The sequence below is a fragment of the Balaenoptera physalus genome (assembly GCF_965194825.1).
Source record: "Balaenoptera physalus genome assembly, chromosome: 17".
In the NCBI taxonomy this organism is placed as follows: domain Eukaryota; kingdom Metazoa; phylum Chordata; class Mammalia; order Artiodactyla; family Balaenopteridae; genus Balaenoptera; species Balaenoptera physalus.
In genome coordinates, this window is record NC_138895.1 from 44,225,509 (window position 1) to 44,249,735 (window position 24,227).

At 36.2% G+C, this 24,227-nt stretch overlaps 1 protein-coding gene and 1 long non-coding RNA gene across 5 annotated transcripts in view; one reads left to right on the forward strand and one right to left on the reverse strand.

Annotated features, from left to right (window-relative positions):
- Positions 1-4,943, forward strand: part of LOC309646800 — a 186,897-nt gene extending 181,954 nt beyond the window's left edge. The window contains exon 2 of the long non-coding RNA XR_014255586.1: positions 4,753-4,943. This is a non-coding gene — a long non-coding RNA (uncharacterized lncRNA). The remainder of the gene's footprint in view (positions 1-4,752) is intronic.
- Positions 1-24,227, reverse strand: part of VIRMA (vir like m6A methyltransferase associated) — a 60,274-nt gene that overhangs the window by 24,560 nt on the left and 11,487 nt on the right. For 2 of the 4 annotated variants that reach the window (XM_082433405.1, XM_082433404.1), the window contains exons 3-14: positions 23,207-23,293; positions 22,057-22,105; positions 20,368-20,536; positions 15,684-15,806; positions 14,842-15,114; positions 11,818-12,958; positions 7,907-8,398; positions 6,745-6,899; positions 3,863-3,945; positions 1,654-1,747; positions 964-1,508; positions 207-442 (exon numbers count right to left, since the gene is read on the reverse strand). In XM_082433405.1, coding sequence (XP_082289531.1) covers positions 207-442; positions 964-1,508; positions 1,654-1,747; positions 3,863-3,945; positions 6,745-6,899; positions 7,907-8,398; positions 11,818-12,958; positions 14,842-15,114; positions 15,684-15,806; positions 20,368-20,536; positions 22,057-22,105; positions 23,207-23,293 — 3,447 coding nt within the window. The remainder of the gene's footprint in view (positions 1-206; positions 443-963; positions 1,509-1,653; positions 1,748-3,862; positions 3,946-6,744; positions 6,900-7,906; positions 8,399-11,817; positions 12,959-14,841; positions 15,115-15,683; positions 15,807-20,367; positions 20,537-22,056; positions 22,106-23,206; positions 23,294-24,227) is intronic. The other 2 variants (XM_082433406.1, XM_082433407.1) reach the window with 2 other exon arrangements.

Below are 24,227 nucleotides of genomic sequence, written 5' to 3' on the forward strand. Positions count from 1 at the left end.
GAAATAATGAAATAAAGTTTCCTAATTAAAATTAATCTATATATATTCATGTGTCTGTGTGTCTGTATATATGTATATGTGTATATTTATATGTACACATATTATCTGAGCACACTAAACCCTGGTTTCCAAATTCTAAGTTAAGAAAAAATGAATGTGTCAAAAATAACTTGAGGAAAAAAATTTTTAATGCAAAATGAAAATACCTTTGCATGTCTTCTACAATCAAATCCAACACAGTTCTCATAATCAGAAGTGCAGTTGGTGAGGCAAGGTCAGACAATTGAACACAAATACGCCGTAACATATGTTGAATGGGCTGGCAGGTTGTGCCAGAGAAAGAGCGAACTATTTCTTGGAGCAACTTTGCTTGAACATGAAGGTGCATGCTCCACAATTTTCGGGTGTTGAGTGCCACTGATATATCATGTGACTCAATAACCTGTTAAAAAAGTATAATGTGTGTGTACATAGATTTTTTTAAATATTTATTTATAGTCACAAAAACTGTTCAGGAAGAACTGTTATGAAAAGAACATCTTTACTGCATGCTTAAAACATTTAATTTTCTGTTATACAATTAAACATTTGCTTGAATTCAATGCATCTAAAAAATCTTATTGTTCTCAGGTTAGCAGTCAGTAGAGCAGAGTCCATTGGTGAAGCAACCTAGTTAACGGCAAATTCTAACACATGATAAAGGTGGGGGGAAAGGATTTAAAAATAACAAAAGTACAAGTATACATAACAGCATAATAAAATTCACATTAACAAAAATTTATTTAAAATGTTACTCCCATATTTCCTTAATGACCAACTTGCTTCAGTTTTATCTCACCCTCATCCAGTTATCTTATGTCTTTCTTAGGGGAAGGAGATGAGGGTTTTTTAAACAAAATCACTGGCTTTTTAAAAAGTGTTATTGCAGTCATTTATAAGATGCATGTTATATGGAAGTGATACCTGAGTTGTTTGCATGGGTAATGGTAGAGGCAGCAGCTCTGAAAGGAGTATGAGTCCAGAAAAAAATCCTTCAGGAACCTTCAAGATCGAAGAAAGAACTTCTTTTAACATTAAAGACCAAGTATTGTTGGCCAGAGTCTCTTCTGAGATTGTGAGCTTTTCATTAACTCCTTGTGTAAAAGTCAGTAATATATCAATGATATCATTCTGAATTTTCTGTTCATCACTATCCAAACGACCTGAGAGAGGGATAGAGCACAGGAGCATGTGTAAAGTCACAAGTGCTGAAGGGACACGCATGTCCTTAAACTCAAAGGATCCACCTCTCAGGAGTTCCGTTAACATAGTTTTAAGAAGAGTAAGTGTGCAGCGAGCCATTGAAATAGTAGTAACTCTGTGAAGGGTAGTCCCCATGTTGACATGGAGTCTCCAAGGCTGAGTCAGAATACTGTTCAATTTTTGCAGCACCCGAATAAAGGTGTCCATTCCTTCAGCAGAAAAAAGCTGAATGACAGCAAGATTCCATTTCAGGTCTTTCTGTTGACCTTTATATAAATAAGGGAGAAAAAAAAAAAAACTCTAATTACTTACATATTAATCATTGGTTAAGATTTTGAATATTTTATTTAATAAATGATATTTATACTAGGCCTAAAAAACAGTAGTTTTTAAGTATAGTAGCCACATTACCTTCAACAGGAGGTGGTGGACATGCCACATTACAGAGAACACGCAAGGCAGTTGTAAGGCCAACTCCTTCTGGGGTCATCAAGTTATCAATATTCTTCAAAAATAAAAATAAACAGAAAGTTTAATTTCTTGGTACCTATCAGGCCCAGAGAAGGTATTAGTTAAAAATATGAGTTTCAAGTTAAGTGCTTACATCATTTTAAACTTCTTAACTAAATTTAAAACATGAATAAGGCTAATGAAGTTTATAAAGGTTATATAATCTTTGGCATATGTTGTACCATATATGACATTTTGAACATAAAATGAGTAATTGCAAACACAAGTATATTAAAAAGTACTGACTAAAACAAAGGCTACATACAGATTATGTATGAAACTCTCTGGATTAAGAATTTAAAATAGCTCCTTTTTGGATACTCTTACTATACATCCTCTTTCCCAAAAAGGAAGAAATGACTCTGATTTTACAAAGCCCTGTGGGTACTAAAGCTCTTTGAAAACTGAGGAAGCATGACGGAATGTTTTAACACTACATAACATACATTTTAAAAAATGCAGATACCACAAGAATCTAGTTATGATGGCCATTTGGGGCATGGCTAGAGGAAAAAGAAATACAGTTGCCTATGTCCTTAGCACCTGCCCACGCTATGCTTCCTGGCAACAAATAGTTATGTTTAAGTTGCTTTATTTTTGTAGTTTCCAAGGAGCAGCATACAGATGGTTAAAAAAACTTAAAAGAAATAGCACTTTAAAATGTTACTATTTCAGCTTCTAAACCTCAGAGGAGAAACCTAAAAATAAGAAAATCCTTTTCCTCATATGTTTCCCATCTTAGGTTATCTTTTCCTCTAATTTCTTCCTTGCTGCCTTTCAATAATTCACAAATTACATAAGGCAGCAGGGAGCCACAGAGTGAAGTTTCAGTCTTAGATCAACTGTCTTTAGTACATCTTAGAATGAGAGTCATTTATAATAACCATAATTAATGGGACAAGGATTTACATAAAAATTAAAACTCTTAATTACAGCATGTAATTCAAATTTCTAGTACTGAACTTTTTATTGGTTAAATACTTTAAGTGAAACCATCTGATATTTATTGGATACTTTATATATTCTCCTAACCATGCACAAGTACCCTAAATACCTGACCATCTAAATTTACAGGACACGACTGTACTTCCGCTAAATAAAAGACCGAACATAATGAAAAACTCTAGATATCATCTGAGGCATAAAGAACAGAAGAATATGATGGCATTATAGGAGGAAAAAGTACTCTTAGGGGAGATGGAGGAAAAAGAGAAGAGAGACAAGTTAGTGAAGAAAAATCTGAAGCAGATAAAACCCAAATAGCTCTTTGTTGGTGGGTCAAGACAGCAACAGATTAGATAATACATGTACATTACTTCAATAACACACTGCAGCTCCAAGACCAAGGTGGTTTACACACACAGACACACACACACACACATACACAACACATATAGCTTATCTGTTAAATGAAAAAGGAGATAACTCAAGGTCCATTCTGCCCCTCCAGTTTAAAACTTTTTATGCATCTATGAGCACTTTTAGCCCTTCCTCCTATGATACACATTGGATCAGCTAAGGAGCAAAGAAAACTTTTCAAACTTCCAAAACTAACAATGCAATGATTTTAATGAATTTTTTCATTATGAATTACTTGAAGTGTATATGAATTTTTCAACTGTAATATTATGAATTATATGATTTTCAACTCTCATTAATCACTTCAATTGCAGATTTAACCGTACCAAATTAACAGAACTAGTCCCCATTGCAATTATCTGGTACTGACTCTACCAATTTTCAAGTACAAATTTTGAGGGAAATTCTTTTCCACTAAAGTTTAACTATCATTATATGTTACATTATCATAGCATTTAACTTTAAAACACTTTGTAAATGTGATCAAAATGGTAGGTGATATTATTCCTATTTGAGAGGGAAAAAAGTAGGACAGAAGCTGGTAATAGAAAGCAATAAGGTTGTGTGCATCTGTGTTCATGTATACACACAATTACATACCCATCTATACCCAGTACCAATCTATACCCACAAGACTAGTAAATCAATCAAGTACACTTAACTGCATTACCTATACAAGTGATTTAAAACAGTATTACTAAATACTACCACACAGTTCTATAAAATCAAGGCACTTTTAAGTTTTACTTACCTGTTTAACATATTCAATTAGGTTTGGGATGCAGTTAATCTCAAATCTAAGGTTTTTCAGAGGTTCAAGCCACTTGCCAAGTTCTTAAAAACAAAAACAGTAATTCATAATATAATATTTTAAAATAAAAGCCTTTATAACAAAGCCTTTAAAACAAGGGAGGTAAAGGTATTCTTTTCCTGAGAAAAACCATGGTTTTAGATTATCAGATCCATGTTCACTTCAATAAACTAAATTCTATACAGGAATGAACTTATGTCTAATTATTTAAACAAGCTTCAAAATGAAATGTAATGTCCTACTATAATGGCTTAGAAATAAAACAACCCAATCCAAAAATGGGCAGAAGACCTAAACAGACATTTCTCCAAAGAAGATACACAGATTGCCAACAAACACATGAAAGGATGCTCAACATCACTAATCAGTAGAGAAATGCAAATCAAAACTACAATGAGGTATCACCTCACACCAGTCAGAATGGCCATCATCAAAAAGTCTACAAACAATAAATGCTGGAGAGGGTGTGGAGAAAAGGGAATCCTCTTGCACTGTTGGTGGGAATGTAAACTGATACAGCCACTATAGAGAACAGTATGGAGGTTCCTTAAAAACCTAAAAATAGAACTACCATATGACCCAGCAATCCCACTACTGGGCATATACCCTGAGAAAACCATAATTCAAAAAGAGTCATGTACCACAATGTTCATTGCAGCTCTATTTACAATAGCCAGGACATGGAAGCAACCTAAGTGTCCATCAACAGATGAATGGATAAAGAAGATGTGGCACATACATACAATGGAATATTACTCAGTCATAAAAAGAAACAAAATTGAGTTATTTGTAGTGAGGTGGATGGACCTAGTCTGTCATACAGAGTGAAGTAAGTCAGAAAGAGAAAAACAAATACAGTATGCTAACACATATATATGGAATCTAAAAAAAAAAAAAAAAATGGTCATGAAGAACCTAGGGGCAAGACAGGAATAAAGACACAGACCTACCAGAGAATGGACTTGAGGATACAGGGAGGGGGAAGGGTAAGCTGGGACAAAGTGAGACAGTGGCATGGACATATATACACTACCAAACGTAAAACAGATAGCTAGTGGGAAGCAGCCGCATAGCACAGGGAGATCAGCTCGGTGCTTTGTGACCACCTAGAGGGCTGGGATAGGGAGGGTGGGAGGGAGGGAGACGCAAGAGGGAAGAGATATGGGGACATGTGTATATGTATAACTGATTCACTTTGTTATAAAGTAGAAACTAACACACCATTGTAAAGCAATTATACTCCAGTAAAGATGTTAAAAAAAAAAAATATATATATATATATAAAAAAAAAAAAGAGGTTACCGCCCTTAGTTTTTTGGTTTCTGAAAACTTAAACGTTTACATGGTTAAACCATCTAACTATACTGAATATTTTTGCAGCAATCAACTTACATTAAAAAAGAATTATAAAATTGACCATTCATAAACCAATATAATAACATAATGTTTATTCACCTAATGCTGCCACTGATTCCCACACCCCCAAAAAAGCATACACAAAATGTATTCATTTCTAACAGGATCAAACCCATGGGGGGACATTTGCTGAGTGCCTTTTCCCTTATCATGAATTTTAAATTTTATCAATTTCCTAATTTGCCTTTACAAAGTTAAAAGTAATCACTATCGCCCCAAAACTAATAACAGCAAGCTTTGTTTATAAAAGAAACACATGAAATATACCATTTACTGCAACCGAACTCAAAACTCTCCTAGAAGCTATGCCATAAAACCTATACTTTATCACCAAAAATGTTTTTAGAAAAGCATTCTCACGTAATAAGTTCTAGACACTTTATAGGAATGACTGACGGAAACTGCAAATAGTAGTCACCCTTCCTTGGTACTACAATCCTGAGGATTACAACTGTTTACATCTGAGTATTTTCCTACGCATTTTTAAATTAACTCTTTCATATATGTAGAATATACAGTGCTCAAATGAAAGATATAAGGAATAATAAAACAAATACTAGTGTACCCATCACACAGAAAATGTAGTAAAGCATTAATAATACCTTTGAAGATGCTGCATACCCTCCTTTTATAAAGGCATACTTCGGGGGGAAAAAAATCTATTTTCAATATAGAAAGTTGAGTGCAGTACCCAACTTTTACTGGTGGTATCGCACATAAAATTTAGGATTAAAAAGAAAAGAGGCCTGGGACTTCCCTGGCGGTCCAGGGCCAGTGGTTAAAACTCTGCACTTCCACTGCAGGGGGCACAGGTTCAATCCCTGGTTGGGGAACTAAGATCCCGCATGCCATGCAGTGCGGCCAAAACAAAAAAGAAGGAAAGAAAAGAGGCCACATGCTATCATAACATTTACTCAATGTTATCAAATTTTCTACTTGGCAAGGTCAGAAAGCCAAGAACCAAAATAAAATAATAAAAAATTGTAATTAAATACCTTAAACTTTTCAAGACTGCCCACATAAGGTTTGCCATAAAAATGGATTTCTAAGTTGTACTTAGAACAGTGTTGTACTTAGAAATACATATATAGAAAACACACACACATGCAAACTATACACAAAACTGAACTTCTGAGTTCATCTTTAATTCTACTTTGATTAGGAACTTCAACCACCCACAAATTTCCATGGCTTTTCAGAAAAAGGTACTTTGAACAATTTCCTAAAAATCTTTTTAAGAACACCATATAAAATACCTCCATAAAAGGTATCTTAACTTTCAGAAAGTTAAAAACAGGGTATTACCAGGTATATAATCAAAACATGATAAAGTACTAACAACAGATATTCAAAGGCTTTTTTTCTTCACATATCATAAATGCTTAAAATAACTTCAAGTACCATACCTTGCAATTTAGCATTATTTTCATCTGCTTTACAAAGCTTCAAGAGAGATGCTGCATGCTGTTCTAGCATTTGGACATCACTGGAAGACTGAACCACCACCAAAATAAGTATGCATGCATAATTATAAGCTACTGACTTCTTAGACTTGGAATCACTGAAACAAAATAAGGTTTTAAAGTTTTTGAAATGAAAATAAATTTTTAGGAACAATTTTTAACATTTTTTTCTACTTGGTTTTAAAGGGATCAAGGAATTTCACAATGAAACATGACTGACTTCCTGAAAACGGGAAATCGCATTTTAAAGTTTCACCTTCAATTCACCTGACACCACTACTTAAAAGTATGTAATAACAAAGCGCATGCATCAAAATGGAAAGTGAAATTCTATTAAGAAATAAGATCAGAACAATGAAATATTAATAAGTGTACTTCGTTAGCAATGAAAGATTAGGAAGTACACTTCATCGGTCTCCTTTAAAATGGTTGTTCACTCTGGATAAATAGGAACAAGTGTGACGAATCAACCTACCACCATGATTATTCAGACTTCCACTACAGAGCTGTTAATATACAGCTAGGCATAGAAGTCACTGTTGTTTGCCTTTTATAGGTCCCCCCAAAAGATCCATCACTCAAGGAGTCATATCAAGATCCCGATGCAAAGGATGCCACTGCTTTGTATGGCATGAACCAGGAAGAGCATGTTTCTCTTCTCATACACTAAAACCCTCTGCCCTATAGGGCAAGTTCTTGAAAACTACTGTCATTCTCAATCCCCCTCATCCAGTCAAAACACTTCTGAAATCCGAGCACCATGAATAGCTTAGAAGGTGAGGGCAGAAGACAGCAAGATAGTCCTCATGACTCTTAAGGTATACGTATATTCCTGTACCTTAGGATTTCCCTCCACAAAAATTAGCAGGAGTACTACAGCTGCAATCTTTGTTAACACCGTGGGGAAACTGGAAGAAGCTGCTATTTCATTTCTTTATAGCCACATCTTAGAGATTTCATCATTCTAATCCTTAATTAAGAAGTTATGTGTTATGTCAAAAAATTACAGTTTTTATTTTCAAAACACATTCTTTCAAGAAACTACCCCATTAGTGATGTAGTTTTCCAATAAAATAGAAAATTTAAGGATTAAGCATAAAGTTACCCTAAGGCTTCTTTGGAATAGTACTCCATTAGAGTAATAAGACTTTGGAGATTTTTCTCAAGACTGAAAACATGGCCAACAGCTGATCTTCCCACAGGATTAAAAGTAATCAAGTAAAGATTGTGAAGAGTTCCCAAGAGATCTGAATGGTCAGTTTCTTCACTGGCTGTACAACGCTGAAAATGGCTGAACAGTTCTGTAATACACTGCAAAGTTTGTGTTGAGTCCTGTAGCCACAAGGCAAATGCATCATCAATAACACCATCAGACTGGAGACCGTCTTCTTCATCTTGATCATAAAGGTGACACAGAGCTCGGATCAACAAATTTGTTGCTTCATATTCTGACATAAAAAAAAGAAGACCCTTTTGTGACTGTGCAAGAAACTTTAAAACATCTTTTGTGGCTTGCAGCACACCAGGGTGTGCACTTGTTACTGGAATTGACAAAAGCAAGGTAACCAACTCCAGGAAGTGATGACTGTGAAGATACCTGTAGAAGAAGTAATAAAATATATGTTAAGTCAGTGTAAAACATTCTTCATTTATTCAGTATTCATTAGACAGGAGAGAGGTAAAAAATTTAATGGCAATAATCCTTATCTTCAGCAATATACTGCTTTAACTAAAATAGTACTGTAAGTAGCAAGTCTTCTATACACTAGGCCAAACAGAAGTGAAAGTTCTATAAGGCTTTTTCCTAGCATTCAAAGGATGTTTAATAAGTAACTGTGACAAGTTTTCTCTTTCCAGAATCAACCACGACTTTAAGATCTGGGACTTCCTTCCAGGCCACTTATCAAATGCTCCTTCCTTTTAACCATGGTCCTACTTGACCCATGGCATATCAGTATATCTGAATTAGTATATCTAGGGAGAATATAGTACATATACTATAAAAAACTTATAGTATATTCAGATTTACTATAGGTAGTATATCTGAATTAGTACCACTAGGGGAAAAAAACCTCAAATTATCAATATTCAGTATTTAATAAAATAGACTCTTTAATCAAATCCAAGAACCAGTTTTTTTTTTTTTAATTTATTTTATTTTATTTATTTTATTTATGGCTGTGTTAGGTCCTCGCTTCTATGCGAGGGCTCTCTCCAATTGCGGCAAGTGCGGGCCACTCTTCATCGCGGTGCGCGGGCCTCTCACTATCGCGGCCTCTCTTGCTGCAGAGCACAGGCTCCAGACGCGCAGGCTCAGTAATTGTGGCTCACGGGCCCAGCTGCTCCGCGGCATGTGGGATCTTCCCAGACCAGGGCCCGAACCCCTGTCCCCTGCATTGGCAGGCAGACTCTCAACCACTGCGCCACCAGGGAAGCCCCCAAGAACCAGTTTTTAGTACACGTAGTTTTAGTAGAAAAAGTCTGAATTTACCTAACACCCCTAAATAGACCCAACTGCTACTGACAGAGTACTTTCACTGTCCTAAAAATACTCTGTGCTCCATCTATTCATCCCTCCCTCCCTCCCAATCCCTGGCAATCACTGTCTCCACAGCTGTGCCTTTTCCAGAATGTCATATAGTTGTAATCACATAGCATAAAATTGCCTCTTCAATCATACTTCTGCTTAAACTCAGGCTTCTGTATCATGATAAAAACACCTCCACTAACTTCTTACCACAAAAGTAAACATTATTATGCTCTAAGAGCATCCTTAAGCACCTCATGGAACGTTCAGAAAATAGTTAACATGGCAGGCCTCAGAATGTTTATTCTTAGAAAGGCCTGCTGGCAAGGTTGGCCCTTGGCTGGCCTCTGGGGACTTGGATTTTGGGAGGGTTTCCGCCCACCAACTGGAAAGAATACTCACTGCACCTAAACTGTTTATGCAAATAATATGGTTTACGCTGAACACCTGCTTTCCTTCTGGGAGTCTGGAATTCTGATACATGCTAGGTACTGGGTGCCTACATGGCTATCCCCCAATAATAAGCTTGGATGCTGAGATTCCAGTGAGCTTCCTCAGTACGTAACATTTCACACGTGTCACAATTTGTTGCTGGGGGACTTAAGCGGGTCCTCTGTGCCTAAATGAGGAAAGGACTCTGGAAGTTTATGACTCGTTTCCCCAGGCTTCGTCCCATGTACCCCTTCCCTTTGCTGATCGTGTTTTGTATCCTTTTGATATAATAAATCGTGGTCGTGATTACAACACAGTCCTGTGACTCCATCTAGCAAATCTCGGGGGTTATCTTGAAGACCCCAACATGGGACATTAGAGCCTTGCCGTCACTTCAAACTAATCCTTCCAAAATGTAATTATTTCTCCTTTCAAAATTCACTCTCCCTCCTAATTTACCAGTTTCTGTCCATAAAACCACAGTTCCAATAATTACCTTGGCTAGAAACATCAAAGCTCCTTCTTACTTTCTCTTACTAGGTTCAGTTGCCAAGTCCTAGTAATGCTTTTTCACAAACTCTCAATATTAGCACAATATTTGTCTTCCCATTTTCTGTAAATGCCACTATATCAGGCCAAGTACTTAGCACAACACCTACCACCTAGAATCTTCAGACAGGCTTATCTACCTAATAACTCCAATTTCTCTTCCACTGTAATATATCTTGTAACTATAATATAATCTTAGAACACTACTTTGATCATACCAGATCTGTTACTCCAAAATATTCGAGATCTTCCCACATTCTAAAAACAAAATCCCTGGGAATTCCCTGGCAGTCCAGTGATTAGGACTCGGTGCTCTCACTGCCAGGGGCCCGGGTTTGATCCCTGGTCAGGGAACTAAGATCCCACAATCTATGCAGTGCAGCCAAAACAAATAAATTAAAAAAAAAAAATCCAAATTCCTTAGTGCACAGCATTCAAAGCCCTTTATTTCCTAAAGTCTGATACCCAAACATACCTCCTCCAATTATGGGGAGAAAAACAAGACTTAGTAGGCCATTAATTACTAGTTTCCCCTCAATGACTATTTGAGAGCATCACCCTTTTCTGACACTCAGTCATCCTCAGTGCATGACTTCAATTCCTACTTTATCAAAAATAGGATCAGTGAGAAGTGCCTTGTCTCCTCTACTGTCTCCACACTACAAAGATATCTGTATTTGTATACATATAAGGTTTCCTTTCTCTTGTTCAAAGCCAAACTCCTACTTTGTACTCTTGACCTCATCTCCTACCAGACCTTGCTTTAGCAATTACCATCTTACACGCCTGTAAGAACTCAAACTAAGGCAAGATCTGATATTTTCAGCTAAAAATAGGAATGGATAGGTACAGATTTTAGAATGGACAAGTACTGATTTTCTGTTAATGCACTATGTTCCAAAGCAAGGCAAAAAATACTCACAGAAATAAGGAATAAAATAATAAAAATGCAATTTTTGCATTTAGTTAAAAAATTATTTACAGGCAAAATGCCAAAAAAGAAACTCAAAAATTAAAACAAAATTTAAAAAATCTACTGTGGGTACCTAATAATGGCAAAACTGTACCAATAGATAACTAGAGAGTTAGACGGCAGAAACAAGTGGTAATTAAACCTTTAATATATCTTTAACCAGGTAATCTACAATGTATTACAGTGATAAGGTACAAAGAGGTTTACACTGAAAAGCTCTCTCCTTCCTGTTCCATGCTCTTTGTACCACCTTCCCAGAAGCCACTCAGCGGTTTCTCATTTATTCTTGCTCACAGACATGCTTATATAAGCACTGTTGTTGATTATTACTATCTTTAACTTAAGTTGCTATTACAACTTTAAGTATTAACTAAATATAGCTCACCCATAGTAACATACTTCTCAGTTCCACTACTACTTATTTTAAAATATCAAGTATCCTTGACCTACAGACAGAGTAAAAAAAAAAACCAACCACATAAAATTGCCTCTAATGACTGGTAAAATGTATTTCCCAAAGCCAAGAATGTCTTACCTAAAGAGAACAGGGTACGGATCATCCCTCTCTGGTGGTCCAGTAATACGTGCCATCGTTGGGAAAGACTTAACAGGAGGTTGGATCATTGTATGAGGTGCAGTTTCCATTAAATGAAAAACTTCCTCTAAGAGGTTAATAAGCTTTTCTATTTCCCCTTCACTTATATTTGAGGATTCCAAAAGATCCATATCCAATGAAGCCTCTACCTCATTTTCATATTCTGGGTTTGTTCTCTCAAGTCCAGTATCTGTATCATGATCAGGTTCACTGTGGTTAGGAACAGAAGAAGTCTTCTCTGCTAAATGGTCACCAAGTCTTTTAATCTCTGACAAAATTTCATAGAAATGGCATTTCTGAAGAATAGCTGAACCAGCAGTGACAACCCTCACAGTCTGATCTAAAAGTATGAGCTCCAGCAGTTTTTGATAGCCACTTTTTTCACTCTGCCTACTTCTTAAAAATGCTTCCATTCCTTCTGTCATACTAATGACACTGTCCAAAGCTTTAAATGCATTTAACTTAAGGGAAGATGAGACATGGTCAGCAAACAGGAGCTCAAATAATCCACTGATCACTCCTGCTTGCAGCAGTCCCATGACTCCTTGGGCCCCACATTCTGCTAGTGAGGATACTAATTTGGTCCCAGCTTTGAGCTGTCGGACATTTAAGGCAATGGGTTGGCGAAGGGCTACTTGTAAATTTAAAGCTTGCATGGTCCAGTCTATCAACTGGCCAAGGGCGTCTTGTTTTGTGTTTTTCAATTGCAAATAACTTAATCCTTTTATTATTAAACTTGGAATTTCTTCTAAAGCTGTTACCCATTTTGCACCTCTATCTTCTTGATACAAATCCAACAGTTCAGTTAACTTCACTGAGGCTTCTACTGCCCCTGAATTTTCTTTATCTGGACCTTGATCCTTCATTCTACTGATTTCAATTTCAAAAGTAGTCTTGTATGGACAGCTGAAGTATAAAAGTGGTACAAGCTCCCTGTCATATGGATCATACGTCATAGGAGGAACTGAAGCTAAGTCTTCAGCAGTGTATTCGACATCAAAGTTTGGATACTTAAATGTTTCACGTTCCAAGTCAGCAATTCCGTCTTCATCACTGGAAATTTGTTCATAACCATCATCCCCTGAAAATCAGTTTGAATAATATTTAGTTGTTACATCATTGTTGTTTAATGCAGAACAATCTGGTTTGTCAAAAAAATCATTTAATAGTGTGGCAAAAAATAAAAATTAATGATTTCCTCAACAAAATTAATTTCTGCCCCAATATCTTATCAACAATTACTAACATTTTATAGTTTCTAATAGAATAATTATGGAGAAACTTCATAAGTGAAGTCTTCTATTATATCTGTTCAGCTTTACAACTAACTCTGCTACAGATCTTTTCCTCACAAAATTAAATTAGAAATGCCTCAAAAAACAAACCAAAAATACCTCTCTCAGGAGGAAAGAAATTAAGCTTGCCCTCATGAGAGAGTATTTTTAAGATGGAAAAAATAAATTGATGGGCCAAAATTATTAAATTAACTAAGAATTAGTACCATAAATACCAAGCTACACCAAATATTTCCAGGAAGAACATTCTATGTTCTTTTTATAACACGAATTTCATATTCCTTCACTTTCACTTCTCTGTATTTACCTGTCACACAGTTTCCCCAGTTCTGTATTATGTTTTTAGGGAAAATTTGTTCATATAAAGTGCTCAGCTTTGCCAAAACAAAGAGTTTTCATATTATGACACGTGCAGCTTTTTCCTCTATTTATTAATACAGGACTAGAAGTAATACAGGACTAGAGACGGAAAACTTGTTGGTTTTACTTTTTAACACTACTATTACCTGGCTGTGGTAAAACAGAGATGTGCAATTACAGCCTATGAAAGAAAAGGAAATGGTTCCACAGTATTCCTCGAGTAACAGCCCTCTTTTGACATTCTTTAGCTCAAAACAATTTAGCCATAGCAATACACTCATATTTGAAAAGGAAGGGCCTATAGAGACTTGACTCTGGAACAACCACCAGATGTCTTCTGGTAAAAATCAAATTAACCAGCCTCATTCTCTCACCTTCTCTATAAAAATGTCATCTGATTAACAAAGCCTGCATGAAATCTAACTACTACTTGCCAGTCAAATACAATAAATCTAAAAAGGATTTTGTGGTAATATGGAAATGGGGTTAAGCTAAAAAGGTTATCACTCAATAACCCAATTATTTATATTTTGTAAAAGGGCCCCTGTGATACTAGAATGGTCCTCTCTCTCATGTAGAACAACGCTCACCCTTACTATCTTATAAAAGAACAAGGCAGATAATCTGTCATTTTATATAAATACTTTAACACTACATTCCATTTATTGGAGAAATTAAGAGCCAATTAGCTTAAATATCTCTTTTTGCTTTCAAAGGAAAAATAAAGCCTAACTAAAGGACTGCATAATGCTGCCATATGTCCCTGCGTAATTGAGATTTTTCCTTCTGAATTTCTAAAAATAATGTAGCATTTTGCCAAAATATCTAGGTGGCAGACATCTTTAGCAATTCCACCCAGCTTAAAACACCACTCCTTTACTCTCAAAACAGATCACCAAATCCCTAATCACCATGTATTTGCTGCATATCCCTGCTTCCCTGGACAAAGCTGATGGTATCAAGGGGCAGCTGATACCACAGCAAGCCAAACAGCATCTCTCTCTCCCAGACAACTGGATCTGGATCTGAGACACAGCCAGGTAGTTCAGACTGGCTGGTTAAAGAGAGATTAAACATGTGGGGTGAATAGAGATATAACAGTTAGTTAACAGAATATAAATTAGAAACACAAAACAAAGAAAAGATGGAAATCCCAGCTCTAGTCGAGTCTTAAGGCCCAGCTACAGTCTGGCTCTTAGGTTTCTTGAAAGCCATTTATCTCTGCTACAAATTCTTTTGCATTACTAAAAGCTACATCAAGCTAGTTTCTAGAACTTAAAACCAAAAAGTCCTAGCTAATTTAACCCACCTTCACCTTCTTCATCTTCTTCACCTTCTTCCTCTTCATCTTCCTCTTCCTCCTCAGGGATACTATCTACTGTATGGCGATCATCCTCATCCTCATCCTCTTCTTCCTCGACATCCACATCATCTTCATCGTCTTCTCCTTCTTCTTGTTGTTCCTCCTCTACTTCTCCTTCATCAGAATATTGACCTTCCTGGGGAACAGAATTCCGATCAGGAGAAATGGGCTCAAAGTAATCTTCTCTATGAGGAGCATCCTCTTCCTTGTCACCAGACACTGAAAAATTGAGGTTTAAGGCACAGATTATTTTGACTTTTTAAATAACATGAGGCAGAAGGATTGGATACTGCAACTACTTAATGACATTCTGGATGATTTAGCTCATAACACCCTTAAAAGAAAAAGTGGTCGAATTACTTGCTTTTAAAAAATATTGAGTATACAGTACACAACTTTATACAGTGAGAATTAACAAAGTATGCTATGTTATGTTCTAATACAATAATCCTCTTCTTTTTTAGTTATTAAGTAACTGTACAGATTTTTATCTCTTCCGATACCTACTGTTTATTTTTACTGGTGCTGTTCTGTACGTACCACTATAGCACATTAACATTTTATTTTCAAAGTAATGTTGCTTCAGCTTCGAATTAATTAACTGATTTTTTTTCTTTTAACAAATTCACTTGCCAACAAAAAAACACAAGAAAACACTGCACAGAATGGGGGCAGAGGATATTCATCAAGATTTGATTACCAGCATCTAATTTTTTTTCTTTAATCAAAAAGTACTATTAACATTAATCAAGAGGGGGAAAAAAAACTATCACTGATATTATTTCTACCTGGCAATGGCATGGGATCATCCTCATCATCATCAGGTGGAGGGGGTCCTGGTGGAGTTCTTGGTCCCCTTGGCTGTGGTCTCGGAGGGCTTCCATTAAACTGATCTTCTTTCTCCCCATCAGCTAATTTTATTAGAAAAAGAAAAAGAACTTTCAAATGACTTAAGTATAGAGAAATAAATGCACGACAAAAATGCTATTCCTCATTTGAGTTTTCATCTTCAGAATTTATTTATTTTATTTTTTTAATTTTTATTTATTTATTTATTATTTATGGCTGTGTTGGATCTTCATTTCTGTGCGAGGGCTTTCTCTAGTTGTGGCAAGCGAGGGCCACTCTTCATCGCGGTGCGTGGGCCTCTCATTATCGCGGCCTCTCTTGTTGCGGAGCACAGGCTCCAGACGCGCAGGCTCAGCAATTGTGGCTCACGGGCCTAGTTGCTCCGCGGCATGTGGGATCTTCCCAGACCGGGGCACGAACCCGTGTCCCCTGCATTGGCAGGCAGATTCTCAACCACTGCGCCACCAGGGAAGCCCCTCTTCAGAATTTATTAACTTTTTCCTTCCTGACATGTAACAGAAATTTTGCTAATTAGTTTATAATGGGAAAGTTAGAATTTCTGATGTCCCATATATCAAAATATAATGTATGTAACTCTTGGGCATTATCCCAGAGAAATGGAGACTTTGTCAGACGCTGTGATACCAAGCTACTATGAACAATTATACACCAACAAACTGGACAACCTAGAAGAAATGGATACAGCCCTAGAAACATACAACCTACCAAGACTGAATCATGATTAAATAGAACATCTGAACAGACCAACTACTATAAGGAGATTGAATCAGTATTCAAAAACCTCCCAAAAACAAAAGTCCAGGACCATACGTCTTTACTGCTGAATTCTACCAAATATTCCAAGAAGAATTAATACCAGTCCTTCTCAAAGTCTTCCAAACTCGTTTACAAGGCCAGCATTACCCTAATACCAAAACTAGACAAGGATGCCTCAAGAAAAGAAAGTTACAGGCCAATATCCCTGATGAACATACATGCAAAAATCCTCAACAAAATATTAGCAAGACGAATTCTATAATACATTAAAAGGATCATACATCATGATCAAGTGGCATTTATTCCAGGGATGCAAGAGTGGTTCTGCATCTGCACATTAGTCAATGTGATACATTAACAAAATGAAGGCTAAAAATCATATGATCATCTCAACAGATACAGTAAAATCATTTTTCAAAATTCAAAATCATTTATGATAAACACTCTCAACAAAACAGGTATAGAGGGAATGTACCACACCATAACAGGCCATATGTGACAAGTCCATAGCTTTAACATCATTCTCAATGGTAAAAAACTGAAAGCTTCTCCTCTAAGATCAAGAACAGAACAAGGATACCCACCTCTTGCCACTTTTATTCAACATAGTGTTGGAAGTCCTAGCCAGTGCAACTAGGCAAGAAAAAGAAATGAAAGGCAACCAAATTGGAAAGGAAGAAGTAAAACTGTCGCTCTTTGCAGATAACCTGATACAGGTATACCCTGCTTTTTGGAAGTTCATTTTATGCCATTTCACTTTTACAAAAGACCTATCTTAGTACCTGTTTTCACTAACCAAAAGAAATCCAAAGTGGATTTTCACTTTTACAAAAAAATGTGAAAAGAGAAAATAAGTGTTAAGCATTTGTTTTGCACTGAGCTGTTATAGAGGCAACATAACCTCAAAGAGTGAGAGTGGCACTGCCAAGCTCCTTCCCTGGCAACTACACTCAGCATCTCAGCATTTAGCCACCATAGCTTTGAACTATGTCTGTGAGCATCTGGGCTTTATCTCAATTTATTTTGTGCGTCCATTAGCAAGATGTGTCCTAAGGTAATTGTTTCTTTGTTTTATACCATTTTGGTGTATGAAAGGTTTCATAGGAACACTCTATTTCAGACAGCAGGGGAAACCTGTATTATATAAAGAAAACCCTAAAGACTCCATTAAAAACCTATTAGAGGGGCTTCCCTGGTGTTCCAGTGGCAAAGAATCCACCTTCTAACGCAGGGGACATTGGTTTGATTCCCTGGTTGGGGAACTAAGATCCCACATGCCGCGGGGCAACTAAGCCCACGCACCACAACTACTGAGCCCATGCGCCTCAACTAGAGAGCCACGTGCTGCAAACTACAGAACCCACGTTCTCTGGAGACCACGCACCACAACTAGAGAGAGAAAAACCCGCCTGCCACAACTAGAGAGAAGCCCATGCACTGCAACGAAGAGCCCGCATGCTGCAATGAAAGATCCCGCATGCTGCAATGAAGATCCCGCATGCCAAAACAAAGACCCAATGCAGCCAAAAATAAAAATAGATAAAAATTTTTTAAAAACCTATTAGAACTAATAAACAAATACAGTAAATCTGTAGGACACAAGATCAATACCCAAAAATAGGTTGCATTTCTATACACTAATAATGAACTACGAGAAAGAGAAATTAAGAAAATCCCATTTACAATTGTATCCAAAAGTATAAAACACTTAGGAATAAATTTAACCAAGGACATGAAATACATGTATGTTGAAAACTACAAGATATTGATGAAAGAGACTGAAGGAGACACAAATAAATGAAAAGATATTCTGTGCCCATGGATTGGAAGAATTAATACTGTTAAAATGTCCACACTAGGGGGACTTCCCTGGCGGTCCAGTGGTTAGAATTCCACACTTCCACTGCAGGGGGTCCGGGTTCAATCCCTGGTCAGGGAACCAAGATCCCGCAAGCCGCACAGCGTGGCCAAAAAAAAAAAGTCCATACTCCCCTAAGCAATATACAAATTCAATGCAATCCCTACCAAAATTCCAATGGCATTTTTCACAGAAATAGAACAACAATCCTAAAACTTGTATAGAACCATCAAAGACCCCAAAGAGCCAAAGCAATCTTGAGGAAGAAGAATAAAGCTGGAGGTATCACACAACGTTACAAACAACGTTACAGAGCAGTAGTACTTTAAACAGTATGGTATTGGCATAAAAAGAGACACAAAGGTCAATGGAACAGAACAGAGAGCCCAGAAATAAATCCATGCATATATGGTCAATTAATTTACCTGTGCTTAGCAGGTAAGATATAAGAAAAAAGATTAAACTACAGTGTGTGACCACCATCAGAGCAAAGATCTCACACCACACTATTATATAAGGATTTAAGAGAAACAATGGTCATTTTATTTGCGCTCATAAAATACTAATTGTAAAGCAAAATATTTTCCCCTATGACCTCAACTATAATTTCAAAATTTATTCCCAAATCTCCTTAGCTCAACAGCTTATGAGTAATACTAGAGTGAGGAAAAGAGACCCTGGAAAACATGTCTATAAAATGAAAGTCACTAAAGTTTATTAGAGGTTTTTTGTTTGCTTTTTTATAAAGTTGCTTGTGCTTTATTTTTATTTTTTTAATATTTATTTATTTATTTAGGCTGCGCCAGGTCTTAGCTGCAGCACGTGGACTCTTAGTTGTGGCATGTGGACTCTCAGTTGTGGCACATGAACCCTTAGTTGCGGCATGCATGAGGGATCAGTTTCCCGACCAGGGACTGAACCCAGGCCCCCTGCATTGGGAGCGCAGGGTCTTACCCACTGAACCACCAGGGAAGCCCCTGTTTGTTTTATTTTTTTTCTCCCCGCCATGAGGCACATGGGATCTTAGTTCACTGACCAGGGAATGAACCCATGCCCCCTGCATTGGAAGCGGAAGTCTTAACCACTGGACCACCAGGGAAGTCCCTAGAGTTTTTATTTTTCTTGTCTTGAGTTAATAAGCAAAAGGTTCTCAAAAGCAGGAAAATCTGCCTTAGCTAAGATTTAGACATCTAAGGAAATTTGAAATGCAGTCCTGATAAAACAAATGCCATTAACATGAGTATTCCAAAAACACCTACCAAATTTACTGCCTATTCTTCAATTCTTTGAAAGACAATTTTCATAGTAAACCATGAATAACCATGGATTATATTATCATATACATATTTTAAATGAAAAAAAAAACACCTTGGGTCAATTAAAAAAGCATTCTTGCAAAGTAGAGGAAGAAAATAAAATGCAACCACTTCAACATAAAAGACACTCTTATAGGAAAGAATGGGAGACTGACAGATAACTTGTCAAGCCTTAAACAAGGTTCAAAAAGTATAAGAGTCCTTTGAGTTACCTTTTCCTACTATAATGAACATAAGTGTCACTGATAAAAGCAAATTTAAAATTCTCACCAAGGGGACATCCCTGGTGGCGCAGTGGTTAAGAGTCCACCTGCCAATGCAGGGGGACATGGGTTCGATCCCCAGTCCTGGAAGGTCCCACATGCCGTGGAGCAACTAAGCCCATGAGCCACAACTACTGAGCCAGTGTGCCACAACTACTGAAACCCATGTGCCCTAGAGCCCATGCACCACAACTACTAGGCCCATGCACCACAACTACTGAAGCCCACGCGCCTAGAGCCCATGCTCTGCAACAAGAGAAGCCACCGCAATGAGAAGCCCGCACACTGCAACAAAGAGTAGCCCCTGCTCGCCACAACTAAAGAAAGCCTGTGCACAGCAACGAAGACCCAAAACAGCCAAAAGTAAATAACAAAAATTAAATTAAATTAAATTAAATTAAATTCTCACCATGTTTTGGATTCCTTTTCAAACTTGGCTGTGGCTGGGGAGGTGGTGGAGGTGGAGGTGGAGGTGGTGGAGAGTCTCTGTCATGACTTATGACTCTATCCACTGATCCATATATTGCCAGTGTCAGACAGTTGTACCAGCCTCTTAGCACCAAACCATCAGTATTCACCTGATTTGGGGGGAGGGGGAGGGGAAGAGATATCTTTCAAATGAATGTTTTACTATGTCAGAAGTAAACTGATATCAAATTAGTTTGTGGTTCAACTAAAGTATAAAAGTATGCTGAAATGCAAAGGTCAATACTGGTGGAAATTCACCCAGAGGCACAACTTTTGCATGGCCCTCCAGAGTTACCATACCTAAAACTGTCTCAGGACTACATCTCCCCAGTTCTATACTTTAGGCCAATCCTATTCAAAAAGCATAACCAGATTCCCAACCAAGAAAAGAGAAATGAGAAGGAAATTACGAGGGAGCTACTGCCAATTCATAAATTAAACCCAAATAGTTACAGGGGTCATGGAGATACACAAAAGTACAAATTGTGCCCAGTCTCAAGAATTATAAAGCCTATAAAATTATACAGCATTCTTTTTACATGACATGCAGGTATATTCTATGTATCTAAATTGTACTTAAAAAGTAAGGGTAACCAGAGGCATTAAACAAATTGTTTTTGCTAAGAAACTTTATCCTAAAAAGATCAAAGACTTTATCAATGCCATTAACCCTGAATATTTCCTTATAAAATAACTTTATGTTTTTCAGAGCTTATCTATTTATCACTCTATCTTCACAATAACTATGAGAGGTAATCAGAGCAAACATTATCAACAAATAAGAAAATGAGAGCGTCAGTAGAAAAATTTGGCTAGAAACCAAAGCCCCTGACTTCTGAGTTCTCCTCCCACTCTACAGTGTGGGTAAAGATGAAATAATAAGTGGTAATGGAACCCTAGAGGGTTCTAGAGGAAGAAAAAAATTATTATTCTCCTTGCTAACCTTAGCAAACTCTAGCAAAGGGAAATCGGGGACCAGAAGAAAGGCTCAAAGACTATGCCCACGGATGGACAAACTCTAAACAGAAATACCACTGGAAGGAAGATAAATAGATAAAGAATACAATTTTTAGTCTAAACAAGGTGCAGAGGATTAAATACCCATCCCCCACCAAAAACAAACAGCAGGCTGAGTAGTCCCATATTAGATCACCATTATTTTTGGATTTTGGCTCTTCCATGATTCAGATCTTTTATATGCTTTTAGAATGGCATTTGGTATCAAGAAAAAGACACTTTTGATATGCAAGGAAGAAGTATGAAATATGAATTTTTAAAGAAAACTTAATTAAGGTACAATGGTGTTTAATAATAATTTACCTGCCTGTCATCTTCTGAATTTGCCCACCTAAATGAAAAGAAGGAAAAGCACAGATGCTGGCTTCTTCCTGACCCAAGTATAAAATTAGAATAAAGGGCTATATGGGTAGATAATAGCATTACAACATCTTTGCTCCATTTTAAAATAGCTTCTGGAATACAAGAGGAATCAGACAAGAAATGATGATATTCTGCAGAACTAGAACCAAGTAAGTTGACATTCTGCATCACTGGTTTATCTGGATCAAAAACTCTGAATGGAGGTGAGAACAACGGTAGTAACAAGTTGAAAACTGACTTCTACAATTACCTTTGAGTTGGGTCTAAAGATGATGGAAGTATTCTCATCATATTCCAGGCTGCCAAAAGAGTAGGAATAAATATATAGGCTCAAACACTGAACATCACAGTTCATGAAGAAGTTTTTCTAGATTCATATATTTCAATCAAATGCTAGATTTGTGTTTTAATGAACTACAAAGTTTGGGTTTAATTTACTCTCCACAAAATGATATCAAGAAAAAGTATAAAACAAACCCCCCAGAGATTCTGGTCCAATTGCTTTGAGGTGTGTGTGAGAATCAATGTTTGTTTAAAAGCATCCCAGGTAATTCTAATGTACAGCCAGAGTAGAGACCCATAGCATTATAGTCTTCAAAAAAAATGTATACTGGGACCAAAATTTTTAAAAAGCACCTATTTTTATCAGGTACTGACATAAGAATAACATTCTATAATATTAAAAATTAGCTGCTTCAGATTACCTAGGTTCCCTTCATTTTAAAAAGAGGTTAAATTATCAATATGATTTAATAGTAAATGAGTGGAGAATCAATAAAAGAATAAGCAAAATCTAGAAAACTTAATTCCTGACAGGGACAGAAAATTTTCCATTTTTAAGCTGCCTTTAAAAAATTTTTATTTTATAAATGAGTTTTTATAAATGAGTAAACCCATCTGACGGTTAATTCATTTGTAGACATCAAAACAACTAGTGTTAGTCATATCTAGCATGTATCACGTAATTCAAAATAGGAGTAACTATTAACAAAATTCTCATTTTACAAAAATGTGACTATGGAATTTTAAATTATGTAGTAGTGTGATGGAAAAAACATAGACAAAATCTCAATGTGTTTATATAGGTTTTTTTAAGAATCAAAAAGTAATCTTTTCCAAATTAGAAGGGTATTATCAAATCATGTGATATGTATAATGCATACATCAATAAAAAGCAAACAAAAGATGGTTAATGTTTCACACATTTAAAATTTTATTTTATAAATAAACTCAACATGTTCTTAGGAGCTTGACATTTCCTTAATATTGTCAATTGAGAAAATTAAACCCTGAGTTCTTGGGTCTACCACCATACATAGCCTTTTCTTCTATCTAAAGAATAAAAAGGTTTTGCTTACTAACTTATGCGTTTCCGGTGAAATTACCTAGTAAGTACATACCTTCCCAACCTATCGAAAACTGGGGCACTTGGTTTGCTTACATTGTTAAAGAATAAGTCTAATTGAAATGTGTGCGGTGATGTCTCCCTGTGAATGAAACAAAGTTGAAACGTCAGCCTTTACAATAATCAGTTCCTAAATTAAAACAAAAAACAAAGTAAGTACAAATTTAAGAGCAATTCTAGAATTAAGATAAAATATTCCTAATATGTAAATAACAAAAACACGGAGTTAACTGCAATATTTCCTGTAATTTTATTCACATCCAATTCTCAAGTAGTCAACTATTCACTTTGAGTATTACTGAAAAATTTTTAGCCATAAAATATCTTTCGCCTGCTACTTGGACCATTTTAAAACACACAGATATTTAAATTTTTTAATGTATTTTAATGCAAGTGCTAATTAATCATGATATCTAGTTTTATAATTCCTTATATCATTATTCTATTAGCAAAAAGAATCAGGAGTTAACTAACTTTAAGTTGTAAATAATAATTACCATTTAATTTCAATTTAACCCACATTCATACAGGACTGTAATAATAATTTGAGCATCAGAGTCCTAAATTGTGACTTAAAGCCCAGACTGAAATTTGTATAGCACTAATTTACATAAATATTTTGATTTTTCTATAGACTTCTATAATCAAGATAAAGCCTATTTAATTTGCATTAGAATGAAACCTTGCTACACCCTTGCTGAAATTCCTTAGGCTCAACTAAAATCTTGATTTTTAAACAATGCATGCTTTGTTGTTTATTTATAAAAAATCCAAATGGTAAAAAGTGTAATGCCCAGAGTACTCTGAAAGAGATTCCCTTATGTATTTCTGGTAGAAGTACAAACAGGTACAATCATTCTGAAAGACAATATGGCAATAAAATTCAGGAGACTGAGAAAATGTTCACACCATTTGATCCAAAAATACTTTTCTCTACAAAGTGTTTCTATGGAAACACTAATATACAAAGACTTTTTTTCAAGAGGAGGTGCATTATACTAATAATTTGAAAACTA